At 38.9% G+C, this 21942-nt stretch overlaps 1 protein-coding gene across 5 annotated transcripts in view; it reads left to right on the forward strand.

Annotated features, from left to right (window-relative positions):
• Positions 1–21942, forward strand: part of LOC145994809 (tachykinin-like peptides receptor 99D) — a 616641-nt gene that overhangs the window by 472304 nt on the left and 122395 nt on the right. For all 5 annotated transcript variants that reach the window (XR_014442396.1, XM_083131117.1, XM_083131116.1 and 2 more), the window contains one exon: positions 14383–14533. Coding sequence is in view for 4 of the 5 variants with exons in the window: in XM_083131117.1 (XP_082987243.1) it covers positions 14383–14533 (151 nt within the window). In the remaining variant the exon portion in view is untranslated. The remainder of the gene's footprint in view (positions 1–14382; positions 14534–21942) is intronic.

Below are 21942 nucleotides of genomic sequence, written 5' to 3' on the forward strand. Positions count from 1 at the left end.
GTTCTTAACTGCTCTGCTTTCTTGCTGTGTTAATAACACTTCGATAACTTTCTTTAATTTATTTTTTAATGGTTCCAAAATATTGTTTCCGCAGTCCATTACTGTTCTCAACTTTATCTTCTCTTTGTGTATCCTTGGAAAGCCTTTCAAATTTGGTAGTCTTCCTGTCTCCTCTATGCACTTCTTGAATCCTCTCCTCCTACAGTCTTGTATGACATAGGGATGATGTACGACTTAAGAGAGAGAGAAATGCGATATTTAAACACACGAGAGAAACAGGATATGACATAGAGTGGGATGAGGCTAACCAGATAGGAAGGGAGAAGAGAATACTAGTGAGAAAATGGAAGGAAGCCAAGGAAATGGAGAAGAAAGGTGAGGAAGAGAAGAAGACACAATGAACTGGAATGGGGGACTGGAGATAAACAAAGAATGGAAGAAGGTGTTAGAAAGAGTGGAAAAGACAAGAGAGAAAGAGGAGAGAAGAAGGAAGAAGAATGAAGGAAAAAGAGCGTGAGATAAAGAGTCCAACCACATTCTAGATGGAAGAAAATATGTTTAGCCTTTTAGGTGAAAGTACAGTTGACAAGGGAAAGCCAGCTGCTAGAATGTTCCAGATCAACTTTCTAATAGTCTGGAGGGGAGTAATGTTTGTGTATATATATATATATATATATATATATATATATATATATATATATATATATATATATCGTCCTGTTTTGTACCTTGTTACATTTGTACTTGGTGCAGAGTCTGAAGAAGACCTTGATAGAAGGTTGAAACGTTACGTTTAGTTTATGTTTTATAATAAAATAAATTTCTGAATTGGTCAGCATATTGAGTTGTTTAATGAGTGAACCAAACATCCAAATCACTATGTGCTTTCATCGGATAGTGAATACCGGGCCTCTTGATTGCTACGTCATTGGGGAAATCTGTTGGATTTCATGAAAGGTAGAAAAGGTAACCCACTTAGCAAACCCTGACTTTGGGTAAAAATTCTTGGAAGGGTCCAAACCCTTTACCCCCTTGATCAAAGGAAGAAGCACATTTAAAATTCCTGTGTACTTTTTCAGCTCATTATGTCCCTCTCTACCGAGAGAGAGTTAGTAATTTCGTAATATGATAACCGTGATTCGCTCCTTGTTTTTCCACCGAATTTGATTGTATTTCCCCTTAGTTAAAAAAAGAACGCTTCGTTATCACTAATTAACATGCAAGCGGAACGAAGCGGTGATATTTTTTTTTTCACAAATTACTCTAGCTTTCCAGCATCGTTAGTACAAAGAGAATAAATTCTTGCGAGCATAAAACGGTAATTTTCGGCATCAAGAGAGAGATAGCGACTGCAGGAAGAAGAAGGGGAATTATCAAATCGGAAATTGTTAGTTTCCACCCATTTCCCGTATTCCGAACAACGCCGAACCCGGAGAATGATAAACTAGATAAAAACAGACCGATAGGTGTTTCGTGGGAGCAAAAAGGAACTTGTTAAAGGATGGGGAATCTACTGTAAAACTCGTGAGTCTGGAAACCTAAAATTTTCTCTCTGACGCTCTCGCAAAATCTCCAAGCCGCTTTACGAATTAGCGGTGCCTCTGAATGTTCCTTTGTGTTTCCGGTGCTGTTTATTAAATGTTAAAGGGTTGGAAGGTTGCAAGAATTTTTAAAAAAATGGAAGTACACTGAAATAAACCGTGCTCTGTTAAGATTATCTTGCGTTTCGCGCTAGGATCTCCGTTTCGTTTTTTTGTTTTGTTTTCTCATTAACACAGAGTAGCGAGCCCTGGAGGGTGTGGGGGAGGGGATATGGCTTGATAGTGTCTATTTCTCCGTTCACGTAATATTTTTCTTTAGGAAATGTGAGCGAAAGTATGAGAGATAAACCTCTTTTAAACTTAGGCGGGATTTGTGGATGACAAGAACGACAACGCACTGAAACGCATCAGAAATAAGAAAGAAAACCATATACATTTCATGCAAGCACACATAAGTAAATGTACGACTATTTATGGAATAACCACAGACGTGATGATGATCTCCTTAAATAGGCGACAAACGTTGTCACCAGAACAAATTTTGTAATTCTGACAAAATGAAGCCAATTTGTTTACAGATACCAAATAATTTTGTCCAAATGAATAAATTTGCTGAGAGTTAGCTAAACTCTTGGTCAAACGTTTTGTGTTAACCAATTTGGTCCAAAGATTGTTTTGTTTTTTTGTTTTCTTTTTGTCTTAAATTTGAGTTTGTTAGGTTCTTTGGTGTGGTAAAATTATAAGCAACGCTATTGAACGTTTTTTCACTAAAACAATGTCTTGCACTTCTATGGCATATGTACAAACTCGACCTTAATTTAGTGCAAAATTCTCTATTTGAATAATATTTTGTAAAAAGATTTTCTAAATGGGAAGAGTTAAATAAATGTGGTAATTGAAGGAAATTGGTTTGGAATTGGTGTAAAAACGGCCGGAGCGTGGTGATGAACACACCACCTCCACAAATGTCCGATATTATGACTACTCCGTATCCCCCTGGTCTCCCCGATGGCGTAGTAGTGACTTCGTTACCTTGTAACCAAGGGGTCCTGGATTCGATCCGGTGGAGGCGCATAGTAACTAGAATCTTACTTTACACCATCGGTTCAGTCCCGATTAGCTTATCTGTGCATAAAGTGGACTTAAAAACAAACTCCCCTCCACCAATATGCCTTTACGGCATGTTGAAATGTGCATAGGGTAGCATACAGCATAAAAATTGATTTTTATATGTCCTCTTACTCTAGGCAAGCCCAGGTACTTAGCAATACCGGTAAGATTAGCCTTTCCTACTCACTTTACTGACATAAAAACTGGCTAATTGGCTTTAGAGTAGTTGAATTTAAACTGCGATTGATCCCATTACTTTTTCAAATCTTGCTTTATCATCATATATTTTAGAGATTAATTATCGTGCTAAAAGAATGCAAAAATGAATTAAACTTTTGAAAAGTTAATTGATGTTTATAATCAACAAAAGTTTTTTTGTTCTGTGCTGCCATCTATACATGAAAGACGGAAGCTTGATATTTTCAATGTTTCATTGATCAAGAGCGAATCTAAAGGGTGATTTTAGTGTGTTAGAAATATTATTATTTACTTGGCTGTTCTTATGTCAAGGTATGTATTTTGTATGCACTCTTTTCGGCTGCAAAACGGTGGCAGGCAGAGAGTGCTGTGGGATCAATCCTGCCCTGGTACAAATGGATTCCACATTTCATGATGCAAAATATGAAAGACATGCTTGTTTACTGGCAGGCAGGAGACGAGCGTAAGGGATGGGGTTAACAAGTTGTAAAATACGCAGCAAAATTTTGTTCTATTGATCAAACGCACAGAAGCGCGTGCGTGGATACACATAAACCCCAATCGCAGCCAGCTATAAATTCGACATCACACATGTAACTTGATATTCTGAGTACCATCATTGATATTTTGTTGTTCCACTCGTATGATTGTGTTTTATGTCCCAAACATCAGAAGACCATTATGTCAGATATTGACCTGGTATTTCACTGTTGCCCCCTGTCCTTTGTTAAGACGGGCTGGCAATCAGGGAAACAATGAGGGAAAGTTCGTGTAATCTAGAGCTCGGGTAGATTACGCAGGTCACTTGTAGACGTTATGTAGGTGGCATGGCAACCAGTGACGTCACTAGAGAATTGTCTTTGTGTAGGCTCAAAGGTGGACGAAGTATTTTCTAATAGGCTCTGTTGCGATTGTTGCGTCTGTTAAGATTGTCTTACTTTCTCTTTCTTGCTATGTTTTTTCTTCTTTATCTGTCTTCCTTTTCCTCTTTCTTTCTCTTGCTATGTTTTTCTTCTATCTCTGCTTTCCTTTTCCTCTCTCTCGCTATATTTTTCCTCTTTCTCTCTCTTGCTATGTTTTTCTTCTATCTCTGCCTTCCTTTTCCTCTCTCTCTCTCTCTCTCTCTTGCTATATTTCTTTTCTATTTCTGCCTTCCTTTCCCCTCTTTCTTTCTATCTCTTGCTGCATGTTTCTTCTATCTCTGCCTTTCTCTTCCTCTCTCTCTCTTTTGCTGCATGTTTCTTCTATCTCTGTCTTCCTTTTTCCCTCTCTCTCTCTCTTCCTATATTTTTCTTCTATCTTTGCCTTCCTTTCCCCCTCTCGCTATATTTCTCTTTTATCTCTGCCATCCTTTTCCATTCTCTCTCTCCCCCTCCCTCTCCCTCTCCCTTCCCCTCTCTCTCTCTCTATTTCTCTCTTGCTATGTTTTTCTTCTATCTCTGTCTTCCTTCTCCATCTCTTCTCTCCTTCTTTCTTTCCTCTATCTCGTCTTCTTTTTCCCCTCTCCTCTCTCTTTCTCTCTCTTGCTATATTTTTCTTCTATCTCTGTCTTCCTTTTCCCTCTTTTCTCTCTCTCTGTCTATCTCTTTCTCTCTCCTGCTATATTTTTCTTTTATCTCTGTCTTCCTTTTCCCTTTCCTCTCTCTCTTTCCTTCTCTCTCCCTTTCTACCTTTCTATCTATCTTTCTCTCTTTCCCTCGCTCTACCTCTCTTCCTCTCTCTATATCTCTTTTTATCTATCTATTTTTCTCTCTATCTTAATCTACACACACACATATCTATTTTTAGATTAATAACACAGCCTAACTGCTGTATTTTAGTTTTTTTTTAACGTGGCAGTTGTCATTAATTTTTCTGGAAAAGAGCTACAGGGAAATCTGCAAATTTAACCCATTTCTAGAAGCTTTCTTTAAAATTAAATATCTATCAACTACTACAAACTGGAGCAAAATTTTATTTCCTTGCTATTTTGATATTTTGCTGCATTATGTTTATTTGAAGGAACTGTTGTTTTACATCATCTACTTGTTTATCGACTCACAAATAAAATTCCCTTTTCCACTTATGGTACCGACGCACTCCAGCCCAGCCATCTCATTTGGTCGGCGTTGGTATAGTTGAATTGATATGCTAATTTCATCGGCTATTTATGTGCAGTTTCTTACTACCTGCTTATTTTGTAGACTGCAAGTGCTTCAATTTACAGTAAAGTTTTCTATATTTTTGTAAAGAACTATTCATCTATAAAGTAAACAAAAATTCGTGACTAACATTCCTTCTCTATACAAAGACCTATAAATTATTTTTAATTGAAATCCGGTTGCGTTTACGGTGCTGGGTCGACACCTACGTTTTAAGGCCCTTACATAATTACAAACTGTAACATTACTTTGTATTTAATCGTCTTATAATTCGCAAACCCGTCCCACTTATCGGTAGATCAATATATCTTCAAACGGGCTATCATGAGCCCTGTACACCTGTAGTTCTCGAATAAATAAACTTATAACTATCTTGTACAATTGAAAAAGTTATTATGTCGCAGTTATGACAAATTGGTACCACTACTGTACACTTATATCTCTGGAGTTGAAATTCTATTGCTCCTGGATGGTATTCAGGTAGATCCATAATCTAGTAATTGTTCTGATTGGATCTTAGCGTTGGTCAATGACGTAGCTCAAAACACATATATTGTTTTTTTTTTTGAACGTTTACAAATGAATCTCTTGAATTTCGTAGAACGTTACCATCACGTGAAACTTCTTTTAGAATAATAATAATTATGGTACACAATTCAATGTTGTGGTAGGTCTACACAGTGCCTACAACATGTTTGAAAAATCCCTGAATATATTACAGTTTCCTTGACTCGTTCGAGTGCCTCTTGTGTACTCCCGCACCTCACCACCCCCCCCCCCCCTTCCCTTTAGCGACCCGGCGCCAGATAAAGCGGTGTTATCACATAACCAATTACCATGAGAGAGCATAAGATATCACATCACGTTACTTGCAAATAAAATTCAGTTCTGAGAACTTCTTGAATGTACCTCGTACATTTGAGAGCACATATTAGTTCAGTTTACAATTTTTTTAGTAAATTAGTAAAAATGAGTTCGCCCGATTGATAGAATGGACGGCATAAAGAAACAGTATTGTTGCTTGTGAAAAATAAGAATTCGCAGGATTTAGCAAAATTGGTGTGTGGTGGTGGTGTTCCGTTGCCTTCCTTCAGCCACAACTATAATATGCCCAGGAGAGGAAGTGTGGGAGGTCCCATTAGAGAAAGCAGTTCAGAAATTAATTATGACTGCAAGTTTCTATAATTAAGCATCCTTTCAGTGAAGCATTTTTTTCGGAGCTGTTAGTGTAGACTGGGCAGTCGTGACAAAAGAGTCCACCGAACCTGTTACACAAGCAAAAACGATTCTGGTTTCCAACTTTTAATAAAGAGACTGAAAATAGAACTGCTGATGATGTTTACGTCATATTTCGTAAATTAAACCTCGAGTCTCTGTTGTTCCAACCCCCCCACCATCAAAACTTTCCTATCTTGGGTGTTCCCCCGCGGGAATTCTCGTAAACGCGTGTTGGTGTCCCTCTCTCGTGGTTGCCAAGAGAATCCCTCGGTAGTTCGCTCTTCATCAGCGGTGGAATGCTGGGAAGGGTAAAAAAAAAGAGCGGGAAATTTTGCTGCCGAGACAAAGGAAACTTGCAATAGTCGAGGGTCTAAATGTTATTACTGACCTCATTTTGGTGGAAAACCTCTGCTTGCGAATGGTTCGTGCTTCTGCTAGAAACGCTGTGTAATTGCTATGAGAATTCACTTCAGAGAAAGCATATTAGATGGCAAGAACCTTTTCATTACTTATTTCCGGGATTCTTTCCAGCAGAACTCTCTGGAGCGTCTGTTAGGTACTGTGATTTTGCTGCTCGCAGATGACAACACTGAAATGGCTCTTAATCGTGTGCACTAGTGCATATTACGTTACAATTACCTCGCCTCTTCAGTTGGTACTGTCGAAAGTGACTAGTACATTGCTAAAATTTATAACTTAGTTCCAAGAACGTGTCCTGGAGTTTCATAATAATTTCTTCTTTTTGGCGAGAGCTATATTTTCTAACTTTTAAAGCAGGCTGAATGAGGATCCTACCCGGTAGGATCCAAATATGTAAGCGTATTTGTAGGTCAACACTTACAATTCCACTGGAATATCAAACCTACACATTTGTCAACATAAAACTAGATTCCAATAATAATATTTCTGTATTCATAACTTATACATCGTACATAACTTTCTACAAACTGTTTACTAGATTCGATGGTCATTTGTTTCATTTTGAACACGTGTGTTCGTAAAGTCAGATTATAAACTCACCATAACTAACACAACATTCTAACTATTGTGCTCGTCACAAATGGATTATATCACTATAGGGCTAAGTTCACCGCGATGTTCTTGGGAGTTGTAAAGAAAGTACAGGCACTTACTAATAAGTATTTCGATGTATTTTACATAACACGTAATTACACTTGAAACTGTTTACACGAGGTTTGCAGCTGGTCTTACAGTAACACGCCACTAGTTGTTAAATGAATGATATCGAGCACTGTAATATTCCTGTGATATTCAATTACATATCACTCCACTTCACTGAAATACCACGAATGAAACGTAGCCACGTTAGGCCTACGTTATCCATAATTGAGGACTAAAAGTGGTAAACGTTGTAAGTGCCAAAAGCGAAAGTGTTGGGAAATCGCATCGTTCCGCACATTAGCCTGTAAGAACGTTCACATAAGTAACCTCTGTACATGCCCTTTGAACTACTTAGAGGGCTACCAACCACTTTTCACGTTTACCACATTATAAAGCATGGCACATTTCGCAGTTTAACGTGGAAAACTGTGTTTGAATTCTTGTGGCACTTACATCGTTTATTTTAAAAATAATTTTGGCACTGAGAGCGGCCAACGCGATTACCCTCCTCCACCCCTTCCTTTGAACACGGCATTGTATCAGTCCCCTGCTAGGATATAAAGGAAACAGTTATATGGGGGTTCACTGGCTATTTTGTATTTCTTCCTATATACTAACGACCGGCCCGCATTGTATTATATTCATATATTGTGTTTATCACGTAAAGGAAAACGCCGATAATCCGAAACAAATCGTCAAATTCAAGTCACGTTGTCAAGGTAGAATTAATATGTAGCACGTGTTTATGATGCATTATTTTAGTATACCTTATTTCACCGTATAATCGTCTCAGATAGTATGCCAACTTTTGCTCTTTGCAAAAAAGTGGCGGTGCGACCATTATGTAAAGCTTTCTTCAAAATACTGGTATTATCGGTACAAATCATTATTCATTCTTATATGTACACATTCAAAATTGTTTTCAGGACCGTACAATTAGCGTACGGTTCAGAACTTGGACCGAGCATGTACTGTCAGGAGTAGTGTTGGGCGATATATCGCCCAGATGATATATCGCGATATTGAAATAATATCGTCCAGGCGATATCAACTAGACGATATATCGTCACGATATTTTAGTGATATATATCGTGTCGGCGATATATCGTCACAATATTTTAGCGATATATATCATAGAGACGACATATCGCGATATCACGATACGGAGAAAATATCGTATCGTATCATCTGTGACGATATTTTCTTGACGATAAATCGCGATGTGGAATTTCCGATATCGTCCATCCCTAGTCAGCAGCGTACGGTTGACAACACTGGTTGGAATAATGTATTCTCTTCAACGCTAGTAACACCAGAAGAAGAAGCTTGCAAGCCTACATCTTTTTGAGCGGTGTTTTCGCGAATTCTTTACTTTTCCGAGCGCGAAGGAATTCCTCCTACAACTTCCACCATTAGGCTCCAGCGCCATTGTCTGGAGAATTCCAGGCCTTCGTGCCGCTGGAAATAATTGTGATGCCATGCCGGGTGTTTTCACCGATGAAAGCCCCGTTGTTGTTGCTCTCTTCTGTTGCGGGAAGAAACAAAAGTTGTTGTGGCATTTATCCCCTTCCCTCACCACACACACACACCTCGCTTTGTCGCTGGATGCTCCGCGGGAGGCCATTGTTGGGGCTGCTTCTTTGTCTTCGGACGATTTTCTTCCATTGTTGTTGCTTCATTGTTCGGACAGATACTGGCCAATCAATGCCCTATTGTTGGGCTGTCTTTGTGCGATGTGATTATTGCTTCGAAACGCTTACAAACGTGTCTTGTTTTCTGCAAATCTTAGTTTGAAATACAGCAAATATTTTCAAGACACGGTTGATCAAAGAGCTTTATTATCTTAGCGAAACACTGGCTCAAGGGATTTACATAGTGTTAGGAACCAGAGGACTTGGGTTTACTGCTCGAAATTACGTGCCCTATCAAAGACAGGGCAATTTGATATTTTCAAACCATCCAATGCACCTTCCCAAGTGCTGCACCATGGACGCCCACAAGGAGGGTCAATGAAGGTCACTTAAATCACCTCCTGGAATATGGGGAAATGTTAACTTACTCGTACTATTAATATCTTTCTCATATTTGTATTGCTTCTCACTCTTCCTGTTTTTGTCTTTCTACAGGTTTTCATATTCTATCTTATGCCTTGCTCTCTCTCTCTCTCTCTCTCTCTCTCTCTCTCTGTCTCTCTCTTTCTCTCTCTCTCTGGAGCTTCTTTCACTTATCTCTTTTTGTTCCTCAACTCTGGGGGATGAAGGCAGCCAGAGGCGTGGTGCTGATCACATCACATCACCTCCACCTTCGGCCTTGATCAAGTATGTGTGGGGTCCTAACTCCACACCCACTATACGCAAAGCACAGGGGAGCACTTTACTTTACTCTTTGTTCCTCTCTCGCTGCTTCGGTTAAAACACTTCTATTTTATGACAACTTGTAAGCATAGGACTACACCACTCTTTCCAACATGTACATTGGCGGATTTAACGGGAAGGGAAAGGGGGCACGTTCTCCTCCCAAAATGGAAATCTAGGTATTTTATAAACTATTGATAGCATTACTCGCACAGCGAACAATATTCGAGCAATCCTTTTTTTAGACACAATCTTAAAATAATTCAGACATGTGGGACTTTACACATCGCTTTGGTTTTTCGACCATGTCTCTTATTCTAATCAGCATAGAGACATTATCCTCATTTTGAACTCTTCCTCACATTATACACAATGTAATAAGTTATCAGAACTGTTCCTCTGAGTGCAAACATTTTATCATCATTTTAGGATAGAACTAAAAAAATCAACAATTGAGATTTTCGGTTCAGATTATTTTTACAGAAAAAAAGTAATTGCGATTCGGTGAAATGGGCAGAAATGTGACCTTAAATAAGAAACTTTCAATGAAATTTCGATACTGCTAATGGAAATATAATAAATGGAAAATCCCTCACTTCCCTCTTCTCTCCTTTCATCAGAAACTTAACGTTAGGAAAACTAGTAACCACAAAGCAACTACAATCTGGTGTAAATGACCTGATAATCTGAATAGAGTTTAGCGTAACCCAATCCATGGTTATCAACGTATGTTGACCTCGGCCAGACTTTAATGTCGGATCGATTTCCTGATTTCAAAATGGAACAAAAGACTTGCATCTGCAATTAATTCTTTGCTCTTGGAGGAGAGCATTGGTCCCGACCGGTCTCCCCCTGCTGCTGACACTAATGGGAAAACTTTCTGCGTTTTCTCGGAAGCTTTAGTGTTCTTCTGAACTTTGTCTTCCGACATCTGCCTCTCCTCGACGATCTTCCTCCATTTGCCAAATGGTCTCTACGAGTCGATAAGGGAAAATGAAATGAGAACATATCCCGTTCGCCTGTCTCTATGAACTGCTTTGAGTGATAATTTATGTATTTGGGCATAGGAGAAGAGAAGACAATGACCTAAAGACAGCTCTTTCCATGTTTTTTTTTACTCTGTAGTTAATGGTAAATGCTGGGATACCTCTTATCTTAAGGCGATATAAATATATGTACAGCCACAGGCAATAAAACGAGACACCTAGATCCTGAATACTCGCTTCCCTGAAAGGCGTTATGTGTGTTGCCTAAATTTATGGCGAAAAGTGGAGTTTAATAGCAAATTTTCAATGGCGACTTCTACCACCTCCGTAGAGTTACGCAACACACATAACGCCTTGCAGGGAAGCGAGTATTTCAGGATCTACATGTCCCCATTTTTATTGCTGGTAACTGTACAGTGTTTTTCAGAATTTTTTCGGAATTACTGGAATTAGCTTGTTGAAACAAGTACAAGTTTGTCTGTTTTGGCGTTCGGAAGTTTGATTTGATTTGATTTAGTTTATTTTACTTCGCCCTTCTGCCACTTTGGGATAATCACCGTGATGAGAATGAGCGATAATATGATTAAATTGATGATGGAACAGTCACAAAGAGAACGCTTGTTCTCAAACCGGATTTCGAACACGGGACCCCTGGCCTTGTAGCGCGCTGTGCTAACCAGTACATCAAGGAGGTCGGCTTCGAAAGTTTGGTTCCAATAAAGGTGTCAAAGAAGAGGCGTAAGAAGTAGTCTCCAATGCAACGTAACACCTCAGGTAAAAAATTCTAAAATTAAACAAAATTGACTTGTGGCTAATATTTCATTCTGCGCCATTTGGGAACCAATTATGCTTAAGGGAACCGAAACCCCCGTTTTGACTTTGTTTTCCCGAAGAAAATATATCCATATCATTAGAGAGAGTGTTAAAAAAAATAGGGTTGGTTTTATTCGGTTCAAGTGCACGCGCGTCAGTTGTTATATAGAGGCGTGACCTTGAGTGACGTCATGAGATGAGCGTCACTGTTCTGGAACTATTCCGTTGGTTGGAGGCAACCATTCGCACAGGACGTGTTTCTAACACCCAGCATTGATTGGAAGCTACAGCCGCTCGTCACAATCAGGTTATGTTTGACAAAATTGGAGTCACTGCGCATTACTACTCGGATAGCACTGAAAAAGCATGTGGAAAAAAGAGCTTCCGCCATTTTCAGACAATGAGCTGAATAATTCTGTCTCGGGTGTGGTAAACAAACTGTCAACGAAGGATTCAATGGTTACTTTGGAAAGTGGATTGAACGTTGGAATCAGCGGATCACTTCAGAAGGAGACTATTTAGAATGTTTAGAATTGAAATTCATTAAAGAGGGCAAAACAGTCTATATTTAAGGCTAGGTTTTCAACCAAAATTACTCCAACTAAGGTAACAAATTCTGCCAGCAAGTGATCAATGTAACGGTTATCAAGAAGTCGTATGCACCATTGTTGTCCATGAATCGTCTTTTTTTTGGGGGGGGGCTCTTTCAAACAGTGGTGTGCAGGAATTCATCCATGCATCCTTGATATTTTTACACTCAAAACTAAACTCTCTACTGAACTCAAAACTAACTGTCTGAGGGTGAATGGCCTGCCAAACTGCTTTCCTCTTGAGTGACTCGTGATCGGCACTGCAGCGAAGTTCGATGCTGTTGCTTTAGAAAAGCTTTCCAATTGTCAACACCGAAATTTTGAAGCTCCACAGGAAATCAAACCGGGAACCAATCGCACCAAAGATGTAACCGCGGATCATTCTGTTAGGTGGAAAATTTTATTTTTGTTACACTTTTCCATCTTTTTGTTCGAAGAAATTGTTATTAATGAAAGGTTTGGCGCTCAGAAATATTATTTTTATCTAGTTATGGAAGGTAGTTGTCAAATGAGGTAACAAATTTGAAGAAAGAAGAGTGAAACTTGCCAGTTTTTCATAACAGTTCAAGTGAATAAATATTCATTTGAGAAAGCGGGACTTCAAGGAACAAAAAAGTTCCTTCTTAATCTTCTGCACACACTGTGTATGTTGTCGGTTTTGTACACTTAACGTGAGCGCCAGATTTAAATTATGTTCATTTGCGTTCTTTTGGTTTTGAGGTACTTTAACTTATTTACACATACATATTGGAGTTAATAGTCATGGAACTCTACACGATGTAATAAATCGTTATCGCACTAAAAACGCACTACAAATGTGGGGAAAGTTTGGAAACAGTTCGTAAAGTGCGTAGCTGCGAGATTGGCCACCGATGTCCCGCGATTTGCCACCGTACATTGTGAAATCTCGTGTTTACACCAACAAACCCCAAACAATTCTTGAACTCAAGACGAAGATTCAATGTCGAATTGAGTAACAGCGAATTTGTCATCGAAATTTTATCAAAAGAAGAAGAGTCTGCCATCAGGTTTGTGGGGAAGATTTATCAGATATTGTCGCACACTTAATCTGTGTGTGTTACTTCGCACTGAAATGAAAAAAATCATCACTTTTTATCCACGCTGATGAAAAATCATGATTTTATTTAAAAAAATGTTTTTTGATGATTTTTTGTTTAAATTCGGATTTTTTAAAAATTTAAATCTATTTATTTTTATTTTTTAAAAGAAAACACGCTTAAAATTGCTTGTATGGTTTTTGGCACCTTTGTCCATATCGATATGTTTTCTTGAGAAAAGCTTTTTTCTAGTAAACGGCCCTGTAAAATATTTGAACAGTTTGATTAAAGCAAATATAAAATTATATGTAAATATACATATTTTTCTGATACTGTATATATGAACCTCCTGTGGAAACGTTTGTTGAGCATGTTAATAAAACTATAATAATTTTAGTATATTTTCTTCCAGTGAAAAGAAAACATTCTGGATGTACTCTATAATTGTAACATAAAATATGTGTATGGTCTTTGTAGCTGAATTTTGACAATTATTTTAATGATAGTTTGCAGAATATCAGCTGCCATGTTTATTTCAAGTTTAATGATAATGACGCTATTTAGAGTTTAACATGATTAGTATTTTGTACAGTATTCAATACAAAATGTTTGCTACTTTTGCCTATAAAAATTATTGAATTTTAAATCGAGAGAAATTTAAGTATGGTTACAGTTTACGTATTACATTTGCTTTCGTAAGAGTTTCAACCCATCAGTACATTTATTTTTTTCCGTTCTTAGAGCCTTATAAACACCATTAAATGATTACGAGATTAATGTATTTTTACAAAAAGTGATTCTAATATCTACAAAATCCTTATGTACATTATTCTATAAATTATTTCTTTGAAGTAATTTAAATATATCATGTGTTTTGTGACACCATTGAGGCTATATATGTAAATGAAAAATGTATGTGTATTACAGGATTAGCCTCAATATATCGATCTGCCCTCGGGTGTGAGGTGGGAGTAACTATAGTTCCTGACAAACTTAAAGAAAACCGGATCTTAACTTCCTCACTATCTTGACGACACGTGCGGCCACCACGTGGTTCTTGGATGTTGACAATTCTTGTAAGGACACCCATTTGGACACGCGTCTCTTCACAGCTCGTCAAGACTGTGAGGAAGATAAGGTCCGGAACTATATTACTGGATTATATAAATGTCTCATTAAAAAATGGATAATGATGTGAGGATCAATTCTTGTGTCGGTTATTGCAAAAAGTCTTCTGGTCTTTCATTCTAGGTACAATGTTATTTTTGCTCTCCTGACGTACTTCATGCCCATCATTGCTATGACGTATACCTACTCTCGCATCGGCGTCGAGCTATGGGGAAGCCAGAGCATCGGCGAGTGCACTCAGCGACAAGTCGACAACATCAAGTCCAAGAGACGGGTAAGTGTTCTTTCTGTTGGGTTGCTCCCTCTTTCTTTTCCTTCCGTCGGCGAATCGTTTTCGATTTGTATCGGAAGCCTGCCTGGAAATCACCTGGCTGATATCCAGGGAAACCTCTTTATCATTCGCCGCCAGGAAAGTTTCGACAATAATGTTGGTTGATTTAGTGCTTTAAGTCCACTTTATGCACAGTAAGGCTAATCGGGACTGGACCTACAGTTTAAAGTGGAATCCGAACCACTATGTGCCTCCACCGGGTATCGAACCCGGGACACCTTGATTACAAGGCGACGACGCTACCACTGTGCCATCGGGGAGGCCTTCAACAATATGGAAATTTGTTTTCAAGTACTGCACTGTTTTTATGATGTTACAATGTTATTTTTTCATGGATACAACAGTTCATTTTTTAGGTTCACTGTAAACGAAATATGTAATATGAGTCTGGACTAGTGAATTAGATTCACTATATCAGAATGTTCACTATACTCTGTCCCAGCTAACTGTACAGCAGGCAAACGAAATGAAGTCTCTGCGCAAGTAGTGACGGGAGGCGGCTCCACCAATGAACACGTGAGAGGATCGGAATTGCGTGGAGTGGGGGAAAGCGACTGCCTTCCCAGCAGCGTGTACTGCTTAGCTCTGGCCACTCAATTTCCCTGGCTTTTCTGACGCTATGCGCGACTTTTGCTCCACAGTTAGCTGGGACAGGGTATACAACCAAAGTCACTTCATCCAAAATGCATGTAAATTCTCCAAATTAGAGTAGAATTCATAAATAACACTTCAGTTAAACAGAAAGGTCGTTGCTATATTTTTTTAAAATTTTTGTCAACGACTGTAGTTAAAAATCTGCCAGGTTTAGTACCTTTTTGCTCGAGTGAGTATCTATTGCCTTGGACAGCTCCGAGTTTGCCCAGGCTGTCGTTTCGGTAATTAGCTATCCATATATAATTCTATTAATAGCAAATTAGCATCAATTTTGCTCGGTTTGTTTATCCAATCGGAACCAACCCAATACAAAGCTAATTGCCACGTTAACTATGATGTTATAATCGCGTATGATCTCACAAGTAAATGCTCGTTAATGTTATCTTGTCATACAAGCATTCCCCGCAAACAACATCAAATCGCTTAAGGGGGAAATGTGCATGATATAAACTCCCGTGGTGCGGGGAGTTGATTCATATCTGGAACAGAATGGAAAAGTTCCTATAAACATGTCAAGAATGAAATAGTAATGTAATTATAGCTAAGGAAAACACATTTCTGGGATAAAACTCTCATAAAGTAATGAGAGTATGGAAAAGATTAGTAATGTCAGGGATCAACAGCAGAACAAAAAAATGAATTTGCGCTCACTTTTACATACTCTCAATATCCACCTCCCGTAAACTCGCCGTATTTTTACAAATGCCTACTTTATAGCCATTTCGGGGCTACCGCCTCCCCTACATTGACAATACTGGAATCCTTGCTTATGTTACTATCTAATCTTAAGAAAGCGGACCCAAGTATTGTCACGAGATTTCGATTTCTATGTAATATGTCGATAGATCAAAATGTACATACCACCAAGTTTATAGCTGCTATGGACAATAAGTATAGGAGCTATGAACCTCGAAATCTAGACCCTATGTATAGTGACAAGAAAGGATCTGCCCACATATAAATTTTGTTCTCTCGTTTTCTTGGTGATGATGCATGAGAAGAACCACTGCTTTCCTGACCATCAACTATTGATGGACTTAGTTCTGGAAGCTTTTTCTACTTGTAACGCTCAATCATCACCGAAATTACCATTGGCTTCCCTTTTCGTATCTCGAGTGTTAGACTCTTTAACAACATCATCTTCAAACAGCTGCTTTTTAATCTGTTCGAAAACTATTAGTCCTTCCCTGGCTGACGTTTCCTCCCAAAGACCGAAGAAATCTGCTAACAACTTAGCGTCGACAGCTTACAATTCACATAACAGCTCGCACTCGCATCTAATATAAATTCAACCAACAGAAACTGTTCCATATCTCGTCTTCCCTTCCCCCGATATCCGTATTATTTCTACCTGCACATCTCTCTCCTCCCTCTCCACCACCTATGGACCATAGCATGTCAGATTGGGCCACGCGTCTTTCATTATCCTCTACAATACAACTAAACTGGTCTTGTTCAAATACATCAACGATAACCACATGGATCCTGCATTACTGAAATTGTTGTTCCTATCATAGAACGAAGCATATCTATTGCATAACGTATCAAATGTTGTTCAGGTTCAGAGAAGCATTCTAATATTTAACTAGATTCATGTTAACACTTAATTTTCTCTTCATGCATTAAATGCATCGGATCGGAAATTTCGAACAACAACCAAGAAACCAACAATTACACACATGCATCACTTGATGCATTTGAAGTGAATAAATAAGCCTTGATGGATTTCTTTTCTGTGTATAGGTCTAGTTCCGATTAACCTATCTGAACATAAAGTGAATTTAAAGCAAACTTTATCAAATTTTATCGGATCATCATGCATCCTAAAATGAGAAGTATAAGAAATATGTATTTCAAATTAATTTAAGTCTAAGGAGTAAAGTACTTGGTGAAAGTTTAGAATTCTGTGTTGACGTCTATAGTCTACTATAACTCCATTTTTACTTAAACAATTTTGTCACAAAATTACGAAACAAAATACCTTCCCTCTAAGGATCAGATTTCACATAAAATGTAAGAATGTCAACCTCTTTCCGTGACTGATCAGCTAGCTAAAAGCAAGCTCCTGTCCGAGCTGAACTTAGCTTTAGCAAAATCCAGGTAAAGACCCTTCGTCATATTCCCCACTCTCCATTTCCAGTCTCCGGATACACGTTATTAGCTAGTGTTTAAAAATGTAACGCTATAAATTTCATACGAATGTAATCTCTGTTCAGTCCGTTCTAATCTGGGAGCTTGGACCAAAAAAGTAAAACCTGCCCTTTCGCAATGGCTGCGTCTGTGTCAAGGATCGATATGTAAGGTAATACTGAAGCGACAAACTTAAAATTGTTGAACTGAAAATTTTGTATTTGGCCAGCTCTTCGTGTCAACAATCAGTGTTATGTGATCTGTAAATATCTCATGAACTTCTATACCTCAGAAGGTTTAACCTTGTACCGCTGCCGCCACTCGGTGGTCTGTCGTCTGCTCACAGACCTTGTCAGCAGTCACGTGAGTGCTGTCGTTCATTGACAGGAGCGCCGGAGACAACAAGTGCTTAATCTCTGCGAGCAAGAGCTCGCCATTTCCTTTGCAAGAGAAATTTGAGCACTTAGTTGCCATGTTCGATTAATTTATTTGGTTAATTTTGCTTCGCATTTCTTCCAGTTTGAACTAATCGCGAAGATGAGGATGAGTGGTGATATGATGAAATCGATGAAGAGCACCACAAGGAATGCCCAGGCCTGGATTAACCCTGATTGCCAAATTCACAGCAGAGGACACATAGGAAGCAGGTGTTTCAGATAGAAAGAGTGGAGAAGGCCCTCCAAGGGCTTGGTATTAATTGCTGTCGTTGGCGGGAGCTGCGGTAGGATATACCTAATGGCCTATAAAAGTAAGAATACTATTATCTTGTACATACCGATCAGAGCTTGCATGTTTGAGTTATGTTTTTAATACACTTTATACAAAGATAGGCTAATCGAGACTTGACCTACAGTTTAAGTGGGGTCAAAAGTACTGTGCAATGTGCCTCCACCAGGTATCCATTGATTACAAGGCGGCGACTTTGCCACTACGCCATCGTGGAACGTACCAAACACAGTGTGTGAATATAATATGGACTTTTTTGGGTTCAGAACCTTCTCATTGAATTAATAAACAATTTTCATTAATTATATCAGCAAATCAACAAGATATCTCCATTCAACACTGCTCCCAATGTCACCAAACACCTGATAGAATTAATACGAGTAATTTCGGATTATTTTTTCTAAAAAGTCGTGAATTTAATTTCCTGTACTTCATTTGAGATCTAATGAGCAAAAGCTGAAAATTGTTACATTAATGCGACAGTCGTGCACGTCCGCATCAAGTATCGATATCTCAGGAACAACAAGAGCTATAAAAAGAAAGTTTTGGAGCCTGATAGATCTACGAAATAATAGCTCCACACAACAAAAACTAACTCGATCCATCCACTGTCGGTGGCAGTGGTTCTGCTCTAATCCTGTGAAAATGTAATGTGTATCAACAATAAGACCTTCTCCTATCAATAACAACCCTTTATTACCTCCCCTCTCCTTCCTGATAATTAACAAGAAAGAGGTTCCCTGTAGACCCCACTGGATTGTTGGATTGTCCTGACCAGAAGAGTGAGAAATATTCAAAATTTCAAAATAAATTTCCAGAAAGAATCTTTGCACTGCTGAGGTAACATTTTTTTTGGTTTCATTAGTTCTCTAGATAAATTAGAGTTGAAGGAGAAAATTCGAAATCCTTGATTGAAGTACATGCCAAGACTAGGATTTTCATCATAGCTACATTCGCCCATTTCTCTATTTCACGTTGCTCCCTCAGAGACTAAAATAAGGTTTCCGTTCCTTCTCGTCTCCTCCTGTCGTAAACATCCATTGCACGATCTCCTTCCTTGCAGAGTTTCCAAACGTTTGCATACAGAGCTTCCACCTCGCGAGTAAAGAGTGCCCTTACCTGGCGTAGCTTGCCAGGAACGGAACGTTATGAGTACTAACCTGGGTCTCCTCGCTCGTCCCATACAATTCCCTTAAACTATAGTGATCCTAAAAGAGCCGTAAAAATGATCTTCTATTAAGATGAAGAAATAGGAAAATAAAGATGTTGAGCTTTCGCAAATTTTAGTTCCCCCGAGTACAGCAGGTTTTCCAAAAGATTGGGTCAGAATCTCTGGCAAAAAGTTCAGAAACTTAGGTTGAAATTTGTTCTTCACGAAGATCGCTTCAAAATATACATACGATATTGAATTACAATTTTTAATACACCAACAGATCACTTATAACTCAGTTGATAGGTCCACCGTTTCTATATAGTCTTCCTACAGCTTCTCCAGGCTCTCCTGGGCCTTCCCGGTAGCGTAGTGGTAACATCGTCGCCTTGTGGTTAAGGACTTTCGGGTTCGATACTCGTTGGAGGCACATAGTATTTCGGATCCCACCTTAAACTGTAGGTTCAGTTTCGATTAGCCTTTCTGTGCATAACGCAGACTTAAAAACAAACTCCAGGCTTTTCTGGAAGCACCTCCATGAGTGGACTGTTGCTTCCAGACATCAGTCTTGGTAATGATGTCCTCGCAGATGAAAATCAGAAGGGTATGTCAGCATCTGGAACCCCATTTCGGCAATGACGACTCTTATGGGGACGAGCGTTGTCGTGCTGCAGACGCACACCGTTCACGAATTTCCCTGATCCCTTCTTTTGAATTACGCGACGAAACGTGCGGAGGGTCGCCAGAGTACATGGTTGGATCATATTATGATTTGCTTTATTTTACTTCGCTTTTTTTGCCACTTTTGGCTAATTAGCTAAGATGGGGATGAGTGGTGATATGATGAAATTGATGAATGGATACTCACAAACATCCATGCCCAGGCCAGGATTCGAACCCGGGACCTCTGGCGTCGTAGCGTGTGCTAACCACTCCGCCACGGGGGCCGGCAGTTTGATCATATTGGCAATGTCAAAATCGTAATAAGGGCTTTATAATATCAAACGTGGTGCTTTTTCTGTGGGGTTTGTGTTCTAAGCTCCTGACAAATTTAAGAAAGTCAGGCCTTATTTGCCTCGTCAAGGCTTGTCCGGATCATCGTTATTATTATGACTGGCTGAATTTAAGTATTACACCAATGTCACTCGGACTGTGCCTTTTTGTAAACAGTGTGCATCGTGTCGTCTCGGTCTGTTGGCCGCTCATACGCAATTAATGCTTTCTACATGCTGCAACTGGGCCATGTTCGATGTTAAGCCTCGTGTCACTTGTCGCTTCGATCTGAAAACTCCCTAAAGAATGAGCCATTTGTTGCTAGGAAGATAGTACGTACCTCGCCCACGCTCCAGTCTCCACATTTTGGACAATGATGTTATTGTGTGGTATTCCAAACTCACTCATAATATGGGCGATCGGCGTTGGTAGCTTAATTGACGCTCTGGGATTATTAATAGCGGAGGTCGTCGTTCACGTAAAATGCATTGATGATATTAGCGGCTGGGTGGTTATGACCATAATTACATAAGCGGTTTTTTTCCTTCTGTTCATGTTGTGGTAAAGTGACCACTATTAGGATACTGAAGTGGGCTGCTGGTGTACTTTTAGCATGGAGCACTCTTTCATAGCGCACCGGTCTGAACACTGTCTCCTTGTTATCAAGAGGCTCTCAGTTCAATCACTTTTGCAGCTATATTGCACCGCGGATAGGATACCACTTCAATACCGCTGTGCACGCAACATATTTTTGTGAACATTTTATAACTTTTGGGCGGTATCGTTGAAAATATCAATATTTAGATTGTTACGCCTTGCTTAATTTGATAAATTTGTTAAATTATTTATAAATAAAGAAATAAAAAATTATATAAGGTGCAAAGTAAAAAGTAAAAACTAAAGGATATGTTATGACAAAAAGAGTGGAGTTGATTGTTCCGATAAACTAAATGTTATGACGTAATCGAATGAACGCCAATTAAAATTTTAAAGGATGTTCATGACCTAACCTTCATGTAAGGAACTAATGGCGGAAGTTTTTAATTTTATACTTATCGATGTACAAGTATTTGTTAACTGAAAAAGATCTATACAAACTTTTTCGATATTTTATCAAATCCAACTTATGTAAAAACTGCACATTTTAATGTAAGTTAAGAAATATTTTGTCTTCATAACTTGCTACTCAGGGGTTCCAGAGTACAGAAATCGGGTATAAATATGCCAAAATTTCATTGCAAAGAGGAGTTGTTTCTTGGTATCTGCACCTGCGTGGGTCTGTTATCAGGCCTAGTGTTGAGTCGCTCACACCCCGCAGGTTCTTCTATACTGAGTAAAGTTCTTAAGGACGATCTCAGTAGGATATTTAAGAAGTTATCGCGTTCTAAATCCGAAATTTACCCGGTTTCCCAGTCTCGCGCTCCTAGTTTTCCCCATGTACACAAATTGACTTACCTTAATAAAACGAGATAAAACCTATATCCTGTGGTTCGAGTTTTTCTTCTGCCCACCTGATATGGTTCCAGTGCGGACCTTTGGAGTTCCGTGATGCTGACTACAGGAGCTGAGGGAAATTAACTTAGTTCCTACGACTGCGTGTGTCTGTTTATAGATACAGTGTCGAGCCACACATACCCCGCAGTTGTGGGAACGTAACAAGATTCACGATCATCCTGTTTACTTCATATTTTTCTGCTAC

The sequence above is a fragment of the Lepisma saccharinum genome, chromosome 11 (genome assembly GCF_977018435.1).
Source record: "Lepisma saccharinum chromosome 11, izLepSacc3.1, whole genome shotgun sequence".
Lineage (NCBI taxonomy): Eukaryota > Metazoa > Arthropoda > Insecta > Zygentoma > Lepismatidae > Lepisma > Lepisma saccharinum.